Source organism: Photinus pyralis, unplaced genomic scaffold (genome assembly GCF_008802855.1).
Source record: "Photinus pyralis isolate 1611_PpyrPB1 unplaced genomic scaffold, Ppyr1.3 Ppyr1.4_LG9, whole genome shotgun sequence".
Classification (NCBI taxonomy): domain Eukaryota; kingdom Metazoa; phylum Arthropoda; class Insecta; order Coleoptera; family Lampyridae; genus Photinus; species Photinus pyralis.
The window spans coordinates 9465240-9486366 of record NW_022170878.1 but is presented as its reverse complement, the minus strand read 5'-3'; the positions used below and the strand labels follow the sequence as shown (position 1 = coordinate 9486366).

At 37.5% G+C, this 21127-nt stretch overlaps 1 protein-coding gene across 2 annotated transcripts; it reads left to right on the top strand.

Moving 5' to 3' along the window:
- Nucleotides 1-219: 219 nt before the first annotated feature.
- LOC116180441 lies at nucleotides 220-14834 on the top strand. Of its 2 annotated transcripts, none has more exons than XM_031500420.1 (5): nucleotides 220-365; nucleotides 6739-7578; nucleotides 7629-7938; nucleotides 13086-13507; nucleotides 13556-14834. In XM_031500420.1, exons 2-5 carry the CDS (start codon nucleotides 6746-6748, stop codon nucleotides 14703-14705), a joined length of 2715 nt encoding a protein of 904 aa, XP_031356280.1. In that variant the 5' UTR covers nucleotides 220-365; nucleotides 6739-6745; the 3' UTR covers nucleotides 14706-14834. The 2 variants fall into 2 exon arrangements, with proteins under 2 accessions (XP_031356280.1, XP_031356279.1); XM_031500419.1 differs by having other exon boundaries at nucleotides 6733-7578.
- Nucleotides 14835-21127: the final 6293 nt, after the last annotated feature.

Sequence of the window (21127 nt, the reverse complement as noted above, 5' to 3'; positions counted from 1 at the left end):
TTAGGGCTTTTTCTTAGGCCGCCCTCGATTTCCTCCCTCCGATCTGACGTCGGGTTGCTCCCCTAAGCCAACGACCGACTTATTGGCGAGAGTGATGGAAACATGGCAACGTTGGTACGCTACCATTGTACTTTAGATTTACTTCGTGAAAACTCGTAATCGGAGTGCGAGTTGTTCCGAATCGTATTTGAATCATCTCGATCTCGAGTCTCGAGTGAGCGGTAATCACTTAATCAGTGTATAGGCGTTGGTGCATGCATAGGAGGTCATATTTGTTGTTATCTTCACTTAATGTTATTTATAACCTTCAATCGATAATTTGATTGCATTGTTTGTTTGACGAATTTGTATCTAGCAACAAAAGGGTAAGTGTTTAAATGCCTGCTTCCTTTGCTTTGAAAAAAAAGAATCAACTGATTAAGTTGCAAGCGCAGCTTTCGTTAATGCTGCAAATACCCATGTTTATTGTAAAATGCAAGGTCAACAGGAAAATTGTTTATATACGCGGGCAATTACTGGGACTACATAAGCCTTGCAACAATAATGGTTTCATTTGTGGGAGAGGGTAAGGGGTTAACATATTACCCTCTCTATACGTCACCACCAATAAGTAAATTATTTGTTATCTTTAGAATTTTTAATGTCTTCCTCCTCTCCTATAAGTTTGTTTATATCCGATCTGGGTATCGCCCGCGTTATCGCCTTCTCGTCCCTCACAATCGAATACTTTGTTGTCTCAAGAAATCCTCGGGTAAACAGAATTTTAAATTAAAGTAGTTTTAGGCTCATTCTTTTAGTTTACATAAGAATTTAATTTTACATTGTTGCAGTTTTTTATTTGACATTATTGGAGTGTTGTGAAATTGCATTGTTGTACTTTTTCTATTCATTTTCCAGTGCCGTATTGTTAAACTAGTCCAGTCAAATCTATCATTCTATCCCTTTTCCCCATCGCCTTCAAATTAAATTTCCCAGATGTTCTTGCACTGAACCTTGATGCACCTATGTACAGTAGGTATGTTCAATATAAGAATGAACAGATCCATGGGGAAAACCTAAACCAAAAGGATAAACTTTCGGAAATTCCGATCAATTTCGAAGATATTCGAAAACATCAGAAAAAATAAAAACGAATATCGTTAATTTCGGTTTTTTCGAATATCTTCGGAACTGATCGGAATTTTCGAATTTTTAAAACACCTTTTTACTCAGCCCTAATATACGCTACAATTTTCTAGTTTAATTGACTGTGTATTTCTTATGGTTTCCGACTTCTACATGCTGTTCATTAACTTATCTTGGACACACTGTACGTATACTCGCCTCTATACATAATTAGTGAGTACTAACGAGCTCAAACATTATTTAATGATCATCTGCAAATGATGTGGTACAAAAGCAAGCAATTCATATTGATGTAATTAACGCATATAGTCATCTGTCTCTCCGATAAGATAAATTGTAATGGAGCCTTGAAAGAAGACTGGGAACATTCTTTAAGGTTCAAAGGTATATTGTTGTATAGTCATTGTCTGTTTGATATGAAAAGGCCCTTTCATTACCAGTTTTTTTTATACATTACGGTGACGTAATAATACCTTAATTATGTTGTTCGATTATGGAGAACGATTTTTAAAAACAACTTTTAATTTTTTACAACGTTACAATGAGAATCCGGACTGAGCATGACTGACTACTATAATGAAAAGTAAATATAATTATAAGTTTCCTTATCGAAGGAATGTGCTGATGTCGTGTAAAGGCCACCATATAACTCCCTTGAACCAAATTAATAAAACCATTGGGACTTTTAATCGATTTACCAATGGATATCCTTTACATAGGCCGGGATTTGCCTTCCAACATTCGGACTAAAAACAATTCCCTACTATACCATCAACCAGACGTCCCAGGGTCTGTGAAGTTAGCAGAACATTGAAGGCACAAATGTCGAGACTAGGTGGGTTGGTTAGTGCTTCGTTTGTGCCGTAAAAAGTTTGCCAGCAAAACATATACCGTTTGAAAATTATTTCGATTTTTAGAGGTTCTGCTAATAGGCCAGTCATTGAGGATTTTTACCTGGAAATAACTCGGGAAGTACAGAAATTTTGTATGTTTGAGTGCGTAGACCTAAAATTCATAAAATGTACAATTCTAAACTTGCCGCCGGGGCCGCCATCCTTAATCCAGCAAGCTAAATCTCTTGAGCACCATAATAATTTTACTGTACGGTTCTGAATTTAATTTAGCAAATTTGTCCTATATATTTTATTTCTCTGATTTGCCCCACGTTTCGGGCGCCAAATAAATAATGCTGTGTGCACTGTGGCTGGCCCTAGGCAGGTCAAATGGGGGCAAAGCTGCTCTTTTTTGCTACTAAACAAATTTTATTAAAATCTTTTAAAATAACCCAGATATCGCCGAAAAACGGAAATTGTCAAATTTCATTTTGATTTTCTCTAGCTTAAACGGTCGGAAATGGACGATTCTCGTTAGCACCTTTTGTGGGCAGTTTTTTTCGGAAAATCTTAATCTGTTACCAGAATTTTCGTAGCACGCTAGATGTAGAAGCTACAGGCTACTATCTTGTTATGGGCGCCATATTCGATTTTTACGGAATGAGAGTCTAGTGTGACAGACAGGTATTTATTTTTCTTTTTTTTTCATTCCGTAAAAATCCAATACGGCGCCCATAAGAAATAAGAAGGTAATAATAGCCTGTAGCCATCTAGCGTTCTATGTAAATTGTGATCACAAAGAGTCGTTAAATCCCAACAAGTTAAAAAGTAATCGTAAACGATTTAAAAAAAAGCGCATTTCCACTTACATTCCTTTCCCATTTGTAAGATGCAACTTCTGTTAAAATCGTAAAAATCCGGCCACAATAATGAAAGATTCAATCCATTTTTGACGTACTTACTACTTCAATTTCAGTTTATAAGAAGAATTTCATTTCAATGCTTTTCTAAATAAGAAAGTTGGAACTGCGCATGCGCAAATCTAAATTTTGAAACTAACGTTAGATTTTCCTTTGTTCCAAGCGCCTATGTATCAAATTTCATTTAAATGCTTCCATAAATAAAAAAGTTGACAGCGCATGCGCAAAACCAAATTTTGAAACTGGCGTTTGATTTTCCTTTATTCCAAGTGCCTATGTATCAATTTTCGTTTAAATTCTTCCATAAATAAAAAAAGTTGGCACTGCGCATGCGCAAAACCAAATTTTGAAACTGGAGTTAGATTTTCATTTATTCCAAGTGCCTATATATCAAATTTCATTCAAATACTTTTATAAATAAAAAAGTTTGCAATTCGATTTATAAATGGTCGAGATGCGAAAAGGGCAGTGTGAATTTTGAATCTATTCGACTCAACTTTTGGCATTGCGCATTATATGACTAAAGCATGCTCATATTGAATTTCATGCAATTCAGTTCATAACTAACGGAGATGTCAAAGCGATCGGACATATCGTTCATACGGACAGATAGCGGGACAGACCAACAGGGGGACGACAGACAGCAATACAAAATTATAAGGATCGTTAATAAACGGCAAAAGTGTAAAATTATGGAACATGTAAAAAACGGTTTGTTGGTTTTTTTACAATAACTTTTTTAGCAATAAGCGCAGAAAAAATTCCTTCCTTGGTGCAAGCCTCGACACCATAACGAACCAAATAGCGAAAAAAGTAGAACAATAGCTCTTAAGATAAAGAACTAGTAGCATCTCAACGAACGAGCGGATGGACGGACGGACAAAGTGGTCACAATAGCGCATTTATTTTTTATTTTTGTAGAAACGCGGTAAAAAGACACAAAACCTTCCTTGTCTTTTTGGGATTTAGCGACTCCAATATACCTACACAACCCCATTTTGAGTTTCATCACACCATGGATATCTGCGATTCTGATTACAAATTAAGATTCTCCGAAAAAAAGTGCCCATAGAAAGGATAAGGTGCTAACGGAAACCGTCCATTTCTCACCGTTTAAGCTAGGGAAAATAAAAACAAAATTTGATGTTTTTAGTTTTTCACAAAAACTGGCAACTTCGCATCCATTTAACCTACGCTGTACCTCTCACCGTTCCGGAGATCCCAATGGTGCGCCACGAATCTGAACCACCCTGTTCAGACTTGCAAATATATTTCTAATCCAATTAATTAATCTAAATTGAAAGGAATTTACCTTGTAGTGCAGTATTCCGGTGGCGAGGTCGCACTTTGTGTAAATTTTTAGCCATTATACAAACAAATTGCACATTTCCTTTACTAAGTAAGTTGCACGCTTCTACATCTTTCCTCATATCTTTGACTACCTCACAAACGCTTTCTTTATAAGTTAAATATCGATTCCTTAAGAACAGCATCAAATAATTCGGCATGCTAGAAACGTAACTTTTTCTCACTCTTAAAAATTGAGGAATTTATTGATAGCTATTGTCCAACATTGTTTTCGTTCTCAGATTCAGCTTTAAATTTAGCAGTTTAATCAATATCTTATCTGAAGTCTCATTGTGAAAATTGGCTGTATACGTATTGAGTTAGGTGACTAAGAATGTATTTTGGAATCATCTTTTTTAATTTCATGCGTATTTATATTGCACCATTGACTAATGGGGGTATTAGTCAATGATTGTACTGTACGATCAAAAATGAGTTGCTGTCGAGTCACCTTTGGAACTTTTGTTTACATGGGAAATTGTATTTAACTTGAACTTCCAAAGGCGACTCGACAGCAACTCATTTTTGATCGCCCGTTACCTATACTGTACCTACATTTAAATTGAGGGAATGTGGTACACCGCAAACTGCACTGTAATTACAGTTTAGTTTGGGTTTGATTCAGGGCCGGACTGGGTGTGTAAGGGCCCCGGGCGCTCCATGACCAAAAGGCCCCCAAACTCATGGACCCCCCCCCCCCAAGAAGACAAGGGATTTTCACATTTTTTTAATTGTGTTTCATACAACTTGCTGAACAGTATTGAACATTAAATTAAAGGAGAAGGCGCTGTAATTCCAATGACGTATTGGCAAATTTATCAATTAATTTATTTTAGCGGGGCCCCGCGACGGAGGCTCCGCTTCGCGGTTCCACGAGGGCCCCGGCCGCTCGAGCGGCCTGGGCCAGTCCGGCCCTGGTTTGATTCCGATTTTTAGTACAACTTTAAAACACACCTCGATAGCTTTGTGTCCATGAACCACTATCTGTCGAAAATTGATAAGCGATAAGGATTGTTTATATAAAGTTGAATAATGGCGTATTGAGTCACACCTGTTCTGACTCAAAAAATAGATCAGTACATTGATAAATAATTATACCTTTGCCATACTTTAATTTTGTATCAAGTCATGATCGTTGAAAAAATGTACCTGACGTGGCAAAAGGCAACATGGCAGTTGTCAATATCTCTTATTTATTTACTATCACTCTCATAGCAACACATGGATCATGGATCACTGACTTGTACGTGGAAAGTATCATTCAGCACGGCAATACATTGTTGGATCATCCCTCCTAGGTCATTATTATTATTATTATTATTATCCCTCTCTTGTTTTGGGCCCTCAACAGGCATGCGCCCAATTACAGAGTGACCCGCATAATGCTATTTTATCTATGTGAAGCGTCATCATCAACGTTGTCTTGAAGCTCAGCGAAGAAACTGGGATCATTTTCACTTTGATTAAGGTCGCATTTACTCAAAAAATTGGTGAAGGTCTGTTTCCAGCATCTACGCCCTACGGCAATGATGGAAATTAATACGGTATTTAAAACAAGCAAACATACAAAAGCAAAAGATCTCGATACGTTACGGTGGTAAAAGCAAATTCAAAATTTCGGTACTTACAACACTTGACGGTGAAAAAATGCGGCAATTATAAACTGCAAAAGATCCTTCCAAAATTGAGCGTTTACCTTATAAAGAAAGCCCAATTTGGTGGAATTGGAAAATTCCAACTCGTCACGATTCACTCGAAAGCGATGCAAATTAATTCGGTTTTTAATTTATTACTTGGCCTGCAATTATCGGAAAAATATAAGATGGACACCGTACTTCTCGTTTTTTAAGCGCGCTCATTTTGATATATAACTCTGGACGCCGTCTGCCGATTTTTTTCTACAACTCATTAAAACGTCAATTAGGCGCGGTTATATACTTTAATACTCATCAATCCAATTAATACCTACTGTTAATTGGAATTTTCCGGCGCAACAGCTGTTGCCCCGGAATGATAAATTCATTACAAAACATAGCGGCGGTAAAATTAACAATTCCACAAAAATGTAAACACAGACAACTCACTCCTCGAGCAAATAATAAATACGGAATTCTTTCGTAACGAAGCGCTTCTCGATACCGAGTATTCAGCAAAGCTGGTCGACTTCACATGCTCATAACTTAGGGGAGGAAAACGGGTGCTTCGTTACATCTGAGCTGTAAATTCAAGTTTTTTTGAAGGCTCCTTCTCCTTATCATACGATCCGCTATTTTGACTTGAAATTTCCAATCAACCCATAGTTGGAATGGTCCCTAAAATGTATCTATCTTGTGAAACTTCCATGATAAATAGCCTAGATGATAGGACTTCAGTAAACCTACGCACACGACACGTTCTAACAAAAATAAATTCGCGCAATACCGGGCCCATAACCTGATGTGTAATTAATGATAAAAAGAAATGTAATTTATAACTATAACATATTAGCATATAACGCATACATCTAGTTACAGATTTAGAATGAGTCGCAGAAGAAAGAGCGAAGTGGACAGCGAGAGTGAAAGCGATGTTGAGTATCTATCCAAAAAGTTGCAAACGTTGAAAGTGGCTACTGAGAAACGCGACATTAACGTATTGCTGTTGGGAGAAACCGGAGTGGGAAAATCCACTTTTATAAACGCCTTCTTTAACTATCTCACTTATCCCACCCTAAAGCAAGCAAGAAAGGGCAATCTTGTTACACTAATTCCAGCAAAATTCACAATCGCCGACGAGAATTACGAAGAACGCATCATTCAAGTTGGAGAAGACAACAATGAGCTGATCGAAGTTGGAGTTTCCGCCACCCAGTCTTGTAGATCTTACGTCTACCCGATTCAAGGCGGCAAGTTTAGGATACGATTAATTGACACGCCCGGCATTGGAGACACTCGTGGAATAAATCAGGATAATATCAATTTCGAAAATATTCTCTCGTTCATAGGCGAAATGCAGCAGCTGAACGCAATCTGCATTTTGTTGAAACCGAACAATTCACGGTTGACTGTCATGTTCGAATTTTGTATCAAACAGCTTCTGTCGAGATTAGAAAAGAGCGCAAGTAGGAATCTAATTTTTATATTCACTAATACGAGAAGCACGTTTTATCGGCCCGGAGAAACATTGCCGGCACTTAAAAAACTGCTTGGTGCCATCGACGGAGTGCACATTCCTCTGCACAAAGAAAATATCTTCTGCACTGATAATGAAGCTTTTCGGTTTTTAGCAGCCGTCAATAATGGCGTTCGTTTCTCTTCAATTGATGTGGATAACTTTGCCCAGAGCTGGAAGAAATCCGTTCAAGAATGTTGGAGGTAATTGCAGTATTACCTTTATTGGTGTAAATTATTTATTGTAATTTCAGAATGCTTACGTATATCACTGGAGATTCAAATAACGTTGCCTTGGTACCTCATGAAGTTAAAAATACAATTTCTGTCAATGAGGCTCGCCGTTTAATCGTTCAGTTGTCACAACCTCTAGCCGATATCGCGCAACTGATTCTGGACAACATTCAATGCTTGGAAAGACACAAACAAAACTTGCATCAAAGCAATAACTCGCTAACCGAACTTAAAACAAAACTGTATATACCGACGATCAACTTACGGGTTATAGAGATGGCCGAACCTACTACAGTGTGCACAAGTCCCAAGTGTAGCACCTTGTATAAGGTAAGATTACTTGATTACTTGCCGCTTCTCCAGGAATTTAGTCAACTGTCGTGGGGATATGTCCCTGGTTAGGGATGGGCGATTACAGGTTTGAATAATCGATTATTAAAAATAATAATAATCGATTATTTTTAATAATTGATTACTTATACTGATTAATCAAATAATCGATTAAATCAAGCACTTGATTAATCAAATAATCGTTTAATCAAATAATCGAATAATCAAAAAATCAATTAATCAAATGATCTGTTAATTAAATAATCGATTAATCAAATTGCCAAGGGATTAAGATTAACTGTATAATCAATTGTCACATACAAGGAGTAATGCTAATGAAATATCTGTTTGTTCTCTTTAATACGTTTGTTACCTAATAACTCTCTTCATCAAATCATCCGAATAGGCAAATCGGTTAATCAATAATCACCTAGCAGTAAATCATTAGGCAGCTCACTGTATGTTTAGGTGTGGGATAGTTTTGATGAATAGGTCTTAATTAAATTATTTGAAAGTTTGATTTATTTGTCAAAACTTATGTTAGTTTGGGTAGTATCTGTACCTTGAGTTCAATACACTTCTAGTTCTTTAAATAATTTTTTATTTATTCATTGTGATTAAACAGTCAATTGTCTACATTTGTCACTGTTTGTAATGATGATGATTTATTATTTGTTTTTAGTTAATTTTTTTTATTATTATGCACTTATTGCATTCGTCTCGACATTCATGTCTTAAGACTACGATTTGGTAAAATAAAAAGCTCATTTTGTTGTAATGTACCACAAAAATATATTAATTATTGAATAACATATACACTTATTATTAGGCAATCTATGTAATTACTAATAAGTTCAAAAGTAATCGTAAACGATTTACAAAAAGCGCATTTCCACTTGTATTCATTTCCCATTTGTAAGATGCAACTTCTGTTAAAATCGTAAAAATCCGGCCACAAATATGAAGGATAGCGTTGCACATGTGCAATCCATTTTTAACGTGCTACTTTAATTTCTGTTTATAAGAAGAATTTCATTTCAATGCTTTTCTAAATAAGAAAGTTCGAACTGCGCATGTGCAAATCTAAATTTTGAAACTAACGTTAGATTTTCCTTTGTTCCAAGCGCCTATGAATCAAATTTCATTTAAATGCTCCCATAAATAAAAAAGTTGGCCCTGCGCATGCGCAAAACCAAATTTTGAAACTGACGTTTGATTTTCCTTTATTCCAAAGGCGCTTTCTTTCGGCTACTTCGCAATCATGATTTCGAGATCGTGATTCGTAGGATCACGTTTTACGAAAGAACGCGCGAATTTAAATCAAAGTATGGTTAAGTTTACGTAGTGCACATTTGCATTCGAATTACGTATTTTTTGTTTGGATTATGAAAATAATTTAAATACAAGTGGAAGTACTTGCACGATTATGCTCCTATTCAGAATTCAGTTACAAATATTGACTAATTTAACATTTGAGCAAAAATATCCTTGCATATATAGGTTAGGAATTCGTGTCAAAAAACTTTTATGTTCAGTTTGTTCACGATTTTAGCAATCATGATTATAAGATCACACTTCGAAAGAACGTGATTTGACAATCCAAACGCGTTTGGATCACCGAAAGAAAGTGCCTCAAGTGCCTATGTATCAAATTTCATTCAAATACTTTATAAATAAAAAAGTTTCCAATTCGGTTTATAAATGGTCGAGATGCGAAAAGGGCACTGTGAATTTTTAATTGATTCGACTCAACTTTTGGCACTGCGTATTATATGCCCATATTGAATTTCATGCAATTCAACGGAGATCTAAAAGCGATCGAACATTTCTAAACAAAATTATCGTTCACACGGACAGATAGAGGGACAGACAGACAAAGGAACGGATGGACAGACCAACAGACAGACGACAGACAGCAATACAAAATTATAAACGATCTCTAGGATCGTTAATAAACGGTAAAAGTGTAAAATTATGAAACATGTAAAAAAGGGTTTTTTGGTTTTTTTACAATAACTTAGCAATAAACGCAGAAAAAATTACTTCCTTGGTGCAAGCCTCGACACCATAACCAAAGAGGTTACTCTTTGCCATAACGAAACAAATAGCGAAAAAAGTAGAACAATAGCTCTTAAGATAAAGAACTAGTAGCGTCTCAACGAACGAGCGGACGGACGAACGGACAAAGTGGTCACAATAGCGCGTTTTTTTATTTTTGTGGAAATGCGCTAAAATCACGTGCTGACGATTAGGGGTGGGCCATTACAGGTTTGAATAATCGATTATATACCGATTAATCACCCAACCTGAAAGGGTACGGCCGCAGCTTCGCCACTGGAATATCGACATTAGAGGCAACTGCTTCCTGGTGATGGCCTCTCCCTCGGGCGTTCCATTAATTTCCGATGCCTCCATCCTTCTTGTTTCTCCCTTTCTTATTGTTGCCTCTCTTTCTAATCTCTTCTTCCTCCTCCTCTGGGCTGCTTGTGCTTATGTCTGAGTCTTCCTCCACCCCCAGTACTCTTCTGCTTTCTTTCTTCATTTTGTGTTTTTGTCTCCACTCTTCCCATGTTTCTATGGGAATCCCTGAGGCCGTCACCGTTTGGTGGTGTTCCATGTGAAGCAGGGAGGGCCTACTTTTCATTCCGAGGCGCGTAGATTTTCGACCACCTGCAATATATGATCTTTGTTTATATGTCCCCAGTATCTCAGCTGCCTCATCTTCAGTCTCCTGGTGATCGTCTTCTCTTCTGGTAATTCCCTTTATTGTGAGGTTGCCGTTTTTCATTCTTCCGTTCCGCCCTCCACAATGTTTTGTCTGTTGCTTTTTGTAAGGTGTTCACTCTGTATAAGACTGTCGGAGCTATGATCGTGTTGTGTAGCAGCATTTTCAAGCGGTCCGGTATTTCCTTCTCTTGTATGAAGTTCCGGATTCCCTGTATAACTCTGAATGATGGTGGATAGTAACTAATAAAATGGCGCTTGATCCAAAATGGCGGACCTCACCGCTCATTGTGATGTCGTATTCCATTGGCCAAGGGGAGGGGCATAGAGGGGCGTGGTCGTGTCTGATTGGCTGTGACGTCTCGAGCTCGTCTCTGATTGGTGTGACGTCACTTCCTGATCCAGAAGATACATAGGTCTTCTACTTATCTCCATCATTTCTTCCATTGTGGAGGGTGGCGGGAGTGGCCAGTAATCGTTCTCCTCCATGAGCTGGAGCTGTGCTTCTTGTTCCTCCTTCAGGAGTTTTTCCCATGCCGTCATTAGTACATATTTTTTGTTTCCTCCTTCTGTTTTTAGCGCATTTTTTAAGAATTAAAAAAAAATGTGCTATTGTTTGCGTTTTGTCCGTCCGGACCCACTTCTACCGTTTCGAACTACTTCTAGGGGAATGGTCCTAGAGTCCTGGAATTTTTTGCAGCCTATACCCTGAAGGTGTGCCAGATGGCCATCAAATTTCGCTCTCTAAAAGGGCCCCCCCCCCACGAATTATTTCTTGAGATGCTGTTTTTGAAAGTAAAACGTGCATAGTTTTTACATACGACAACCAATTGGTCGCAGATTTTGCATACGCATGCCTTTATAGGTGCTAAGTTAAACTTTAGGAAATGGGGGGGTAAACACATGTTCTACCCTTCATGGTATTGTAATGAAAGGTCTCATCGAAATAAATTGGTTTGTACAAACGATAACCTTCCCTTGCGACTCTTGTTCGAGATCAGTGAGGGGGGGGGGGGTAAAAATTAATTTTATCTCTCATTGTATTCTACCCTAATTAAAGGTCTCAACTAATTAAAGGTCTCAACGAACGGAACCGTTTTCTACCAACTACTGCTCTTCTTTCTGTCTTCTTATCAAAGTACGGGGTGGAGAGGGGAGGGGAGTGCAACTAGTTTTATCCTTCATGGTACTATAATGAAAGGTCTCAACGAAAGGAATTACTTTCTACCAACCATAGCCCTCCTTCTCGACCTCTTATCGTGATCGGGTATATTCCCTTGTACCTCAAGAACGGATTGTCGGACGAGGGTACTCACAAAGGGCGATTGAGACGTTTGCTATTTCGGTAAAAAAATGCGCTTTATCTGCACAAGAGTTGTGCACAATTTATACTTGTTTTAAATGTGCTTATACATTTGCGCATTCCTCTCCATTGGGCTCAGCGTGGCGATGTTCTCTGTAAACTCGAATTCCTTGATCTCATCAGAGGCTCTGTTTTTCTCCTCTTTGCCTTCCCTTAGCTCGTTGCATCTTGCTCCTTTCTATACTCCTCCCTTTTCTTCTCCCCTGTCAGAAGTCTCACATCCCACCATTCAGTTCTCCCGCGTTGCTCCCTGTCCTTTTTTTCTTCTTCTCTTCTCCCTCCCCTTACTTTCTTCCTTACCATTTTGTGGTCAGGTCCATACTCCTGCTGTGTTTGTGATGCTTATTTTCGTTGAATTAACCAACAAAAACACAAAACCTTGCCCTTGTTTTTGTTGGTTAATTTAACGACTTCATTCTACACAACCCCATTTTGGGTTTCATCACACCATGTATACCTCCGATTCGTGCTTATTGTCTTTGATTTGGTCCTTACTATATGTGGTCGATCTGTGGTTCAGTGTCCTCTCCTCCATGTTGTCAGCACCGTTTTGTATTTGCCGAATGTGTCCCCCCTTCCCTCAGTCCATGCGGAGTCCAATTTGTTCCGCCCCCTCGAGATGGGTAGGTATATTTGCGCTACCTTTCGCAATTCCCCTCGTTAATTACCCCTCTATTCTATCGTTTCCCCTTTATTTCAATTTCAATTTAATTTTGGCCTTAATTCTAAGTAACGAGTATCAATTCATGCACTTATCTTTTATCTTTACGCCCCGTGTTGTCCTGTTGGTTGGAGATTCCTACACAATTTAGTTAGTTCCACGCGCTTTATTTGTGTCTTGATAAAGACAACTATCGGTTGCCCTTCGAATATATAAGTTTGAATTATGACCCGCCCCCCGTGTCAAATTTACAAGACTTTACATAAACAGCGCTCACTAATACGCACGTCTGCACTCAGTCGACTCCCAAAGAGTTAATTATTTGGTCACTTTTGAAAAATTAATTTCTCATAGATTTTTGGAAAGAATTCTAGATTCCACTGATGTTCATGATTTTAGATTGGCGATAAGCAGAAGTGGCATTACCACCAAAAGTGCCACTGTCCATGTTATTTGACGAACGTGCCAAAGGAAATTATTGGTGCGCCTGAACTTTCAAGCTGTGCCGCTATGAATTCTATTGGAGTTTGTAAGAAGTGTACTTGCAGATTTCAGGTGCACATGCATATTTACTACGAGACGGAAATGTACGAAGATCGTATTGAAGATAAATCGATTAAAACTGTTATCATGGACAAAGAACTAGCTTTGATACAGGCGAAAAATTTAATTAAAAAAATTTCCGCCCGTATTAATGAGTACGACGAAGAAAGGGAAACAATCATAAAAATAACTGCAAAATTCGCTTGTTTTCTTAAGGCAAATGCCATTACGCCATATAATGATGCCTACCAAGCTTATCTGGAATATTTAATTGATCGGTGAGTATTCGACTACCCAAGTTTTTGTGCTATGCAATGTAATTGTAGGGAAAGATCTTTGGGTGACTCTGCCGACTATCAAATGATAAGGCAATTTCAAAAAATGCTGGCCGAGTATACGGAGGAGAAGAATGTCTTGTGTCACGCACTAAATCAGAACGTGTCTAATATGAGGTCGATTACGGCGGATGATATTATAAGAAGTGTGGAAACTTTATACAATCTAAAGCATAACGGGCAGAAAATCAAGCAATTATTTTTAATGCAAAAACGTGCTCGTAAGGATGAAAACCAAAGTGAAGTTCGCGAATTTATCTACAAAACATTGGATATGAATGTGGTAGCACCGAAAAACAAGGACAAAGTTAAGGAACCAAAAGAAGAGAAAAATACCAAAGTACCAGGTAAAACCTTTAATAAATACAACAAAGGACCCAATAGAAACCAAAATCGAAGTTCGTCAACACATCGAGTCTACGAGCAACACGCTCCAATACCCGCCCAACAATTCAGCAACAACATGGGCAGAGATTTTCATTCACCAGAACCAAATCCGAGACAATACTTCCACATTAAGCAGCATAGTGCTGGAAATTTTGATATTCGAATTAGTCAAACCGATAATGGATCAGGTTATCCCCCTACTCATCAACCGGCGAGATACGATGGCCCGAGTGGATCTCATTATCCGCAAAACCGTAATTTTAATAGGTTCCCACGCGATAACCCCCCACCTTATCATAATCCATCTCCTCCTGCTTATTATCAAGATCATCAGCCTCCGCCACTTCTTTCGTATGATCAACGAGGTGAAAATTTCCATTCGTATCCTAATCGACCGCCACCAAATAATGTACCGTTCCAAAGACATCAGAATCCACAGCATTACAACGCGCGAGGTCACAATCACCAACAGTATCAACAGAATAAGCCACGAAATCAAAACCAACCGTCACGTTTTCTGAAGAATAACGAAGTGCCTAACCAACAGTATAGGTCTGGACCAAAACCGACGGGTCGAGACTACCACTCCGAGCCTGAACATGTACAGCACTTCAAGAACAGACGTATTAATAAAAATCAGCGAGAAGGTACGCACTCTAGCAACAGGCGTCATAATCTCGACGCCAGCAGCTCTAGTTCCGATTCTGAGGTTGATAAATACTACAGTGCTGCTGAGAATCGTCGTCATAAATAAATAATAAAAAGTTTGAATTTTTCCATTTCTATTTTTCTATGTTTATATAAGTAATATTAACTTCGTCATTTTTTACATTGTTTAATAGTGTTGTTTCTTTTAGAGTAGTAAAAGTTGTATCAATTTAAATTTTGAATTTCATTTGTCCAAACCAGAAAAGGTTAATTTAAAAGATAAATTGTAATTAATATAAGTTTATTACCAAAATAATAATAATCATGAAGTCTATTTTGACGAACTGAAAGCTAACGTGGTCTAAGAGAATGATGTAAGAAAAAAACAAAATTCAGTTTCTTTCTTCAACATTCCCACTGGAACTGCATTTTGTGACACCCAAAAACATCTCTGCACATTTTCGTTACTAACTTTATCAGAAGTGGAAATTGGTCTGCTGATTTGTGCTCTTATAACATTGAATATTTCTGGTATTCAAAAATGTACAAATATAGGTACCTGGAATATCTTACGTGCCTTCTAAGATATACTAGGGATATATGGGTCGTACTCTGTAATTGGGCGTAAGCCTGTTGAGGGCCTAGAACAAGAGGGACAATAAATAAGTATACGAATGGGAATGTCTCGGATATTCTGAAAATAAACTTAAAAGATATTCACCATTCTGAAAATTCTAAGAACATATGCATTGAACCCCCAGGTTCTATGCTAACTTCACACTACAAGAACACGGAAATAAAATAAACCCGGCAACGTTTAAAAATGGCCACCCGAATGACTATTCCCTCTAAAACTAAACAAGATCCCGCTTAAATTTGAAAAGTGGCACGTGATAAAACATCTAAGGCAGGGCCCCCTTACGTTAGTTGTAGACAAATGCTTTGACCTGAACACAGTAGGGAAGGAACGTTAAATAAAACACTGAAATGGTGAAAAGTTTGTTTAATAATGATCTTAATTATTATGATTGCGAAAACCCGGAAATTTAGTTGATGTACGTTAATGTAAGCAAAGCCAGAAAGGGTGTCGTACTCTCGCAAAAGTCACTGCCAAGGATAAAAAGAGTACGGCGAAGAAAAACCTTGCAGTTTGGTTAAAACAGTACAAAAGTTAATTAACAAAATATTTTCTAAAAATTTAAGCAGTAATTAACAAAGATAATAAATGCATATACACAAGGATGGTTACACTCAAGGTTAAAACCAAGTTTTTGGGGACAATGGGTCAGGTAGGAACAGGTACCAAGATTCTGAGGAAGGGTGAAATACACTCATCTTTGGTGCAATAAAGTCCTTTTGTTGAAAGCAAGATAGAAAATTACATGGCCTTGTAGGCAAATTTGACTAAAAACAAGATATGTGGAAATTATTGAATCGCCACTCATTTATCGCACATAGATTCTAAACTGAAGAGCTTTGATTAGCGTAATCTCGCTCCTGCAAGATGGGTAGTCCGCCCCTGGTTTCGGGGTTTCGAACCTACAGTTGGATGTCGAAGACAGTGCACGGAATTAGGTGCCCTAACACATAATTATAGACTACAGTTTCTTTTTCCACCTCCCATGACTGCTTCATTCACGGAGAAAATTGTTAGTAACATACAACAAGTCAGTACATACATTAAACGAATCGGTAATTTCCACATATTACAATAAAATGAACCAAACTTATATGAACTTCAGGGACAAGACCAAGTAATCAACATCAATAAATTAATAAAATTACATCAAACATGATGTGCCCATTATGGGAAAGAAGTTAGGCAAAACATAAAAGCATAATAAAATATGAGCAAAAAGCACACACAAAATAAAACTAATGTGAAAACTCCAAACATAGGAATTAAAGAGAAGTTGCATGAAATTGCACAGGGTTACATTAAGTTCATTAAAAGAAAAGCATGAGATTCAGGTACGTTATGACTCAATTAAGCAATTTTACGGTTACAAATACATTCGCGTAAATAAACAAAAAAGTTCAATGTGAGACTGGAAAAAAGAAACATTAACAGTGGGGTCTATAAAACAAAAGCAATATAAAAATATGATAAATACCTGTAGACAAAACCACAAAATTTAACAGAAGTAAACGTTTATACTAAGCAAAAATTTGACCTGCTACCACGAAGGACGAAAACAAGATGATCTTTTGGCAACAAATAATTCGCCTTGTCCTCAACTATAACGGGGCTTCTTTTTTTGCCATCTTCGTCTTCCCATGTGCTTAACTCTTTTCCCTCCTTTTCGTCTGGCTTGAAAAAACAGGATTACCACATCTTGTACCGCTTCTAAATGTGGAATTAACACATACCTACAGGGTACTCGCGGTATATACAGGGTGGAACCTCTCAGCAGCATCATGATGCACTTGGGATATTCTGAGAATTAACTTCGGAAAATTCTCAGTTTATTTTGAATATTCTTTGTGTATGAGGTATATGCAGTGATATTCATGTAGAAGTAGACATCCGAATTTCTACTTTTACATGATGATCTTCTATAAAGGGCGCCTAACTTTATGCAACCAAAATAACTACCTACAACAAATGAGGATTTGCCTGTCATTAATTAAGTTGATTATTATCGCTTTGACTTTCGTATTTTAATCAGAAATCAACGTACGAGCTCATTTTTAACAGAGAAGTCAATACATTTTTACCATCTATAATACAAACCGGAAAATCAAAGCAAACTACAATTCATCAATTGAATATACAAAGAGGGAAATACAAAATAAACAAGCAAACAAAACGAAAACAAAGCCATATACTTTTACATTAGGAGATAAAGTTTTATGTAGACAAAGTAAACACAACTCCCTAACACCGTTTTATGGAAAATAACCAAGATCACTGTAACGGTCCTAGTGATTACAGGCTACCCTTAGCCTCTTGGTAACTTAAGGACCTCAAAAATCTCCCTTTCCTAAACCTCCTCCTGTTCACCCATACAAAACTGTATGGTTGGTTGCCTATGGTTCAGGATCACCGGGAGTTATGCTGAGTAGCTCTACAGCCGGAGATAACAGGTCACCACTATTTTAATAAACTACACCTTGTTATACTACAAGAAATATAATTAAACAAATTTATGTACACACTAAATATTTACAAAATAAAGAAACTAAATAAACTGGTTGAATGCGTTATGCGACCCAAGTAGAATGTGTCAAACGGGTCCTTTGACATTCCTTGGTCGTTTTGTTTATCTAACTATTTTAATTTATTTTAACTACCATTTTCAGTTTATTTTTGCAATGTAATTTATTTTAACTTAAATTTCCGAGCTTTTACAATCAATAATAATTGCAATCATTATTAAACAAACTTTTCACAATTTGAGTGTTTTACTGTGTTCAGGTCAAAGCATTTGTCTACAACTAAGGTAAGGGGGCCCTGCCCTTTGATCTAAGGCCCTGCTTTAGATGTTTGATCACGTGCCACTTTTCAAATTTAAGCGGGATTTTGTTTAGTTTTGGAGGCCATTTTTAAACGTTGCCGGGTTGACTTTATTTCCGTGTTCTTGTAGTGTGAAGTTAGCGTAGAACCTGGGGGTCGATTTTTGAAACCAGTCGCATCTATTCGTATACGCTTAGATGCGAAGATTTAAAAACGTATACGTTTTCCAAATGCAATTTTTGACTACTGTTCGTAACTGCCTGGAACCGAAACGTACAGTGCATATGACAACGTCGCCTTTATTGATTGATTAGAACTAAAACGGACTATTTGGCGTTCATTGACGTTTGGGTTTGAGCTTAGGTGGGGAGGTGAAGATATTGCTCAGTCATTTCAAATTATAGAATAATAATGTTTTAGGCACTGATTAGCATGAATACTGAAAACACGATGGACACGCCAAAGCGAGGGTGCAATACCACGCAAAACCAAAAAAAGTGTGGCTAGTAGAGTTTGCTAAAAACCACCCCGATATAATAGCAGGGAAACAAACTACGACTTTGACGTGCAAGAAAATGCAAGACTCATGGAAAGAAGTAGCTGATACATTTTGATAAAATGTGCTTCATTTAACACTACTATGGGGTTGCAAGGATTACGGTTCCTATTCGGGCGATAATTGCGTTCGGCATTCTCTAAATTGTCTATTACAAACACATTCACAGCTTCATCCATTATTGTAAGTAGACAGCTCTCAAGAGTCAAAACTTCAACACTAACCAATACATAACCCACAAAACGTCAGTTGCGAGCGTTTGCGAACGCCATTTACCCGCTCGCAGAAAAACGAACACAATTGAACGTATACGCAATATAAACGTATGGTCAAAAATTGCAAATATACGTTTCTTTACGAATACGTATACGTTTTAAGGAAACGTACGGTCAAAAATCGACCCCCTGGGGATTAAGTACACTACATGCTCTCTAATATGTGCCTTTCTAGTACGTACTGTCATAGAGTAAATAATATACAGGGTGACAATTTGAAAACTTACCACCCCTCATATCTTAGTAAATAAACGAGATATTTAAAAAAATCAAAATCCGTTTCGGTAATTCGGAGGGGGAATCACAATGACATAGTTGGCGACGCACCCCCTGCGCCCCAGCCACCCCAACTTTTAAATCTTAAATAGTGACCCCCCATGTGTGATACGTCGTTGGAAAGCTCTGAAAAAATGCTTTCCAACCATACCAAATAGCATTACATTTAGGTTAGTAATTATCGTGCAAATCAAAAAATAAACATGGAAAATCGTATTTAACTTGAACTTCCAAAGCCGACTCGATAGCAACTCATTTTTGATCGCCAGTTATAATCTATTCTCAAACTCTTGTCGAACCTTTTCAAATGTTGGTTTTGCAATATTTCGACATTCTTGAATTATTCTCCGTCTTAGTTCGTCTATGTTCGCCGGTTGCGTTTTAAATACGACAGATTTCAAATGTATCATATTAGTTTATTTTTTGATTTGCACGATAATTACTAAACTAAATGTAATGCTATTTGGTATGGTTGGAAAGCATTTTTTCAGAGCTTTCCAACGACGTATCACACATGGGGGGTCACTATTTAAGATTTAAAAGTTGGGGTGGCTGGGGCGCAGGGGGTTGGAGGGGGGTGCGTCGCCAACTATGTTATTGTGATTCCCCCTCCGAATTACCGAAACGGATTTTGATTTTTTTAAATATCTCGTTTATTTACTAAGATATGAGGGGTGGTAAGTTTTCAAATTGTCACCCTGTATATTTACTCTATGGTACTGTCTAGACTATTTCTACAGCTTTCCAGGTCTTTTACAGAAGGTTTTAGGATTATTCCAGAACTTTCAAGTCCTTTCCCATAGAGAACAGTTTTTTGATTGTGCTTCCGGTTTTGCAAAAGCGTAAGAACGCTCTATACTACACTAAAATAATTTTATTTTCTTTCGCTGTTTTGCTCTGTACAAATATTCTCTGTTTTGTCATGGTGTAGATGGAAGAGCAGCGTTTTGCTGAATCTATGCCATGAGGTTCTAAAAAAAAATTTTTTTTTTGGAATAAATATGATTATTATTATTATTATTATTATATGCAATTTTCAAAAAGACGGGGACTATCCATAGTTTACAAGTGCTTCCCAGCATCGTATATGCCCTTTCCAAAGCTTCTGGATTACAAAGGAATAGAAGGTGCTGCTAAACGTTTAGTAAGCTCCTTTAGCTGTGGAAAGGAAGCAGTTCTGGCCAAGTGCCACAAATTTTCTCTAGAACTCTACAAAGCAAGCAATGGGGACTTTTGAAAGCTTTTAATATTTTAATGAAACTTTCTAATGTTCTGGAAAGCGCTTTTAAGATACTGGAACCCTTGATCAAAGTAGCTTAGAAGGATTTAGAGAGGGACCTATTATTTTGTTAAAATACGCACCATTCTTTTCTAAAGCGCAACACCTGCGAACATTTGTTTAAAAATGAATTAACTTTTATAGCGATAAACTACGTAAATTTACACAACATATTGCTGTGCGTATGGTATGCGGTCAAAATACGACTCAACAGACACTTAGCTACACCATTATTTTGGGTTTATTTTTAAATTTCTTTTAGGGCACAACTGGGTTCTGACACAAACAGAAAAATTCCATTAATTAAAAACTATATACAACTATAAACTATACTATAAACGCTACCAATTAGCGAAAGCCCTCTAGGTGACGAGGTCACGAAGGAACAAACGGAGAGACTACGGAAAATTGAGTATATAAACGTTCCGCTAAAAAAGTATAGTGCAATGGTGACATACACTTTTACAATCGATCCGCAAACAGCATCGTTTGTATCCCGTTTTTCGTACATAAAAGGTAAAACCACCTCCAAAGTTCCATAGCGTCGTCGCTCGTTATTTCCACAGCCATCGCCCGAATTCCAAACACCTGCATTCGTTATCTTGCACGTAGCATTGTTAGTAAATAGGCTTTAGGGTTCTCGGTTTCCACCGCTTTTTACGGTCCATATTAGGCTAAAATCCTT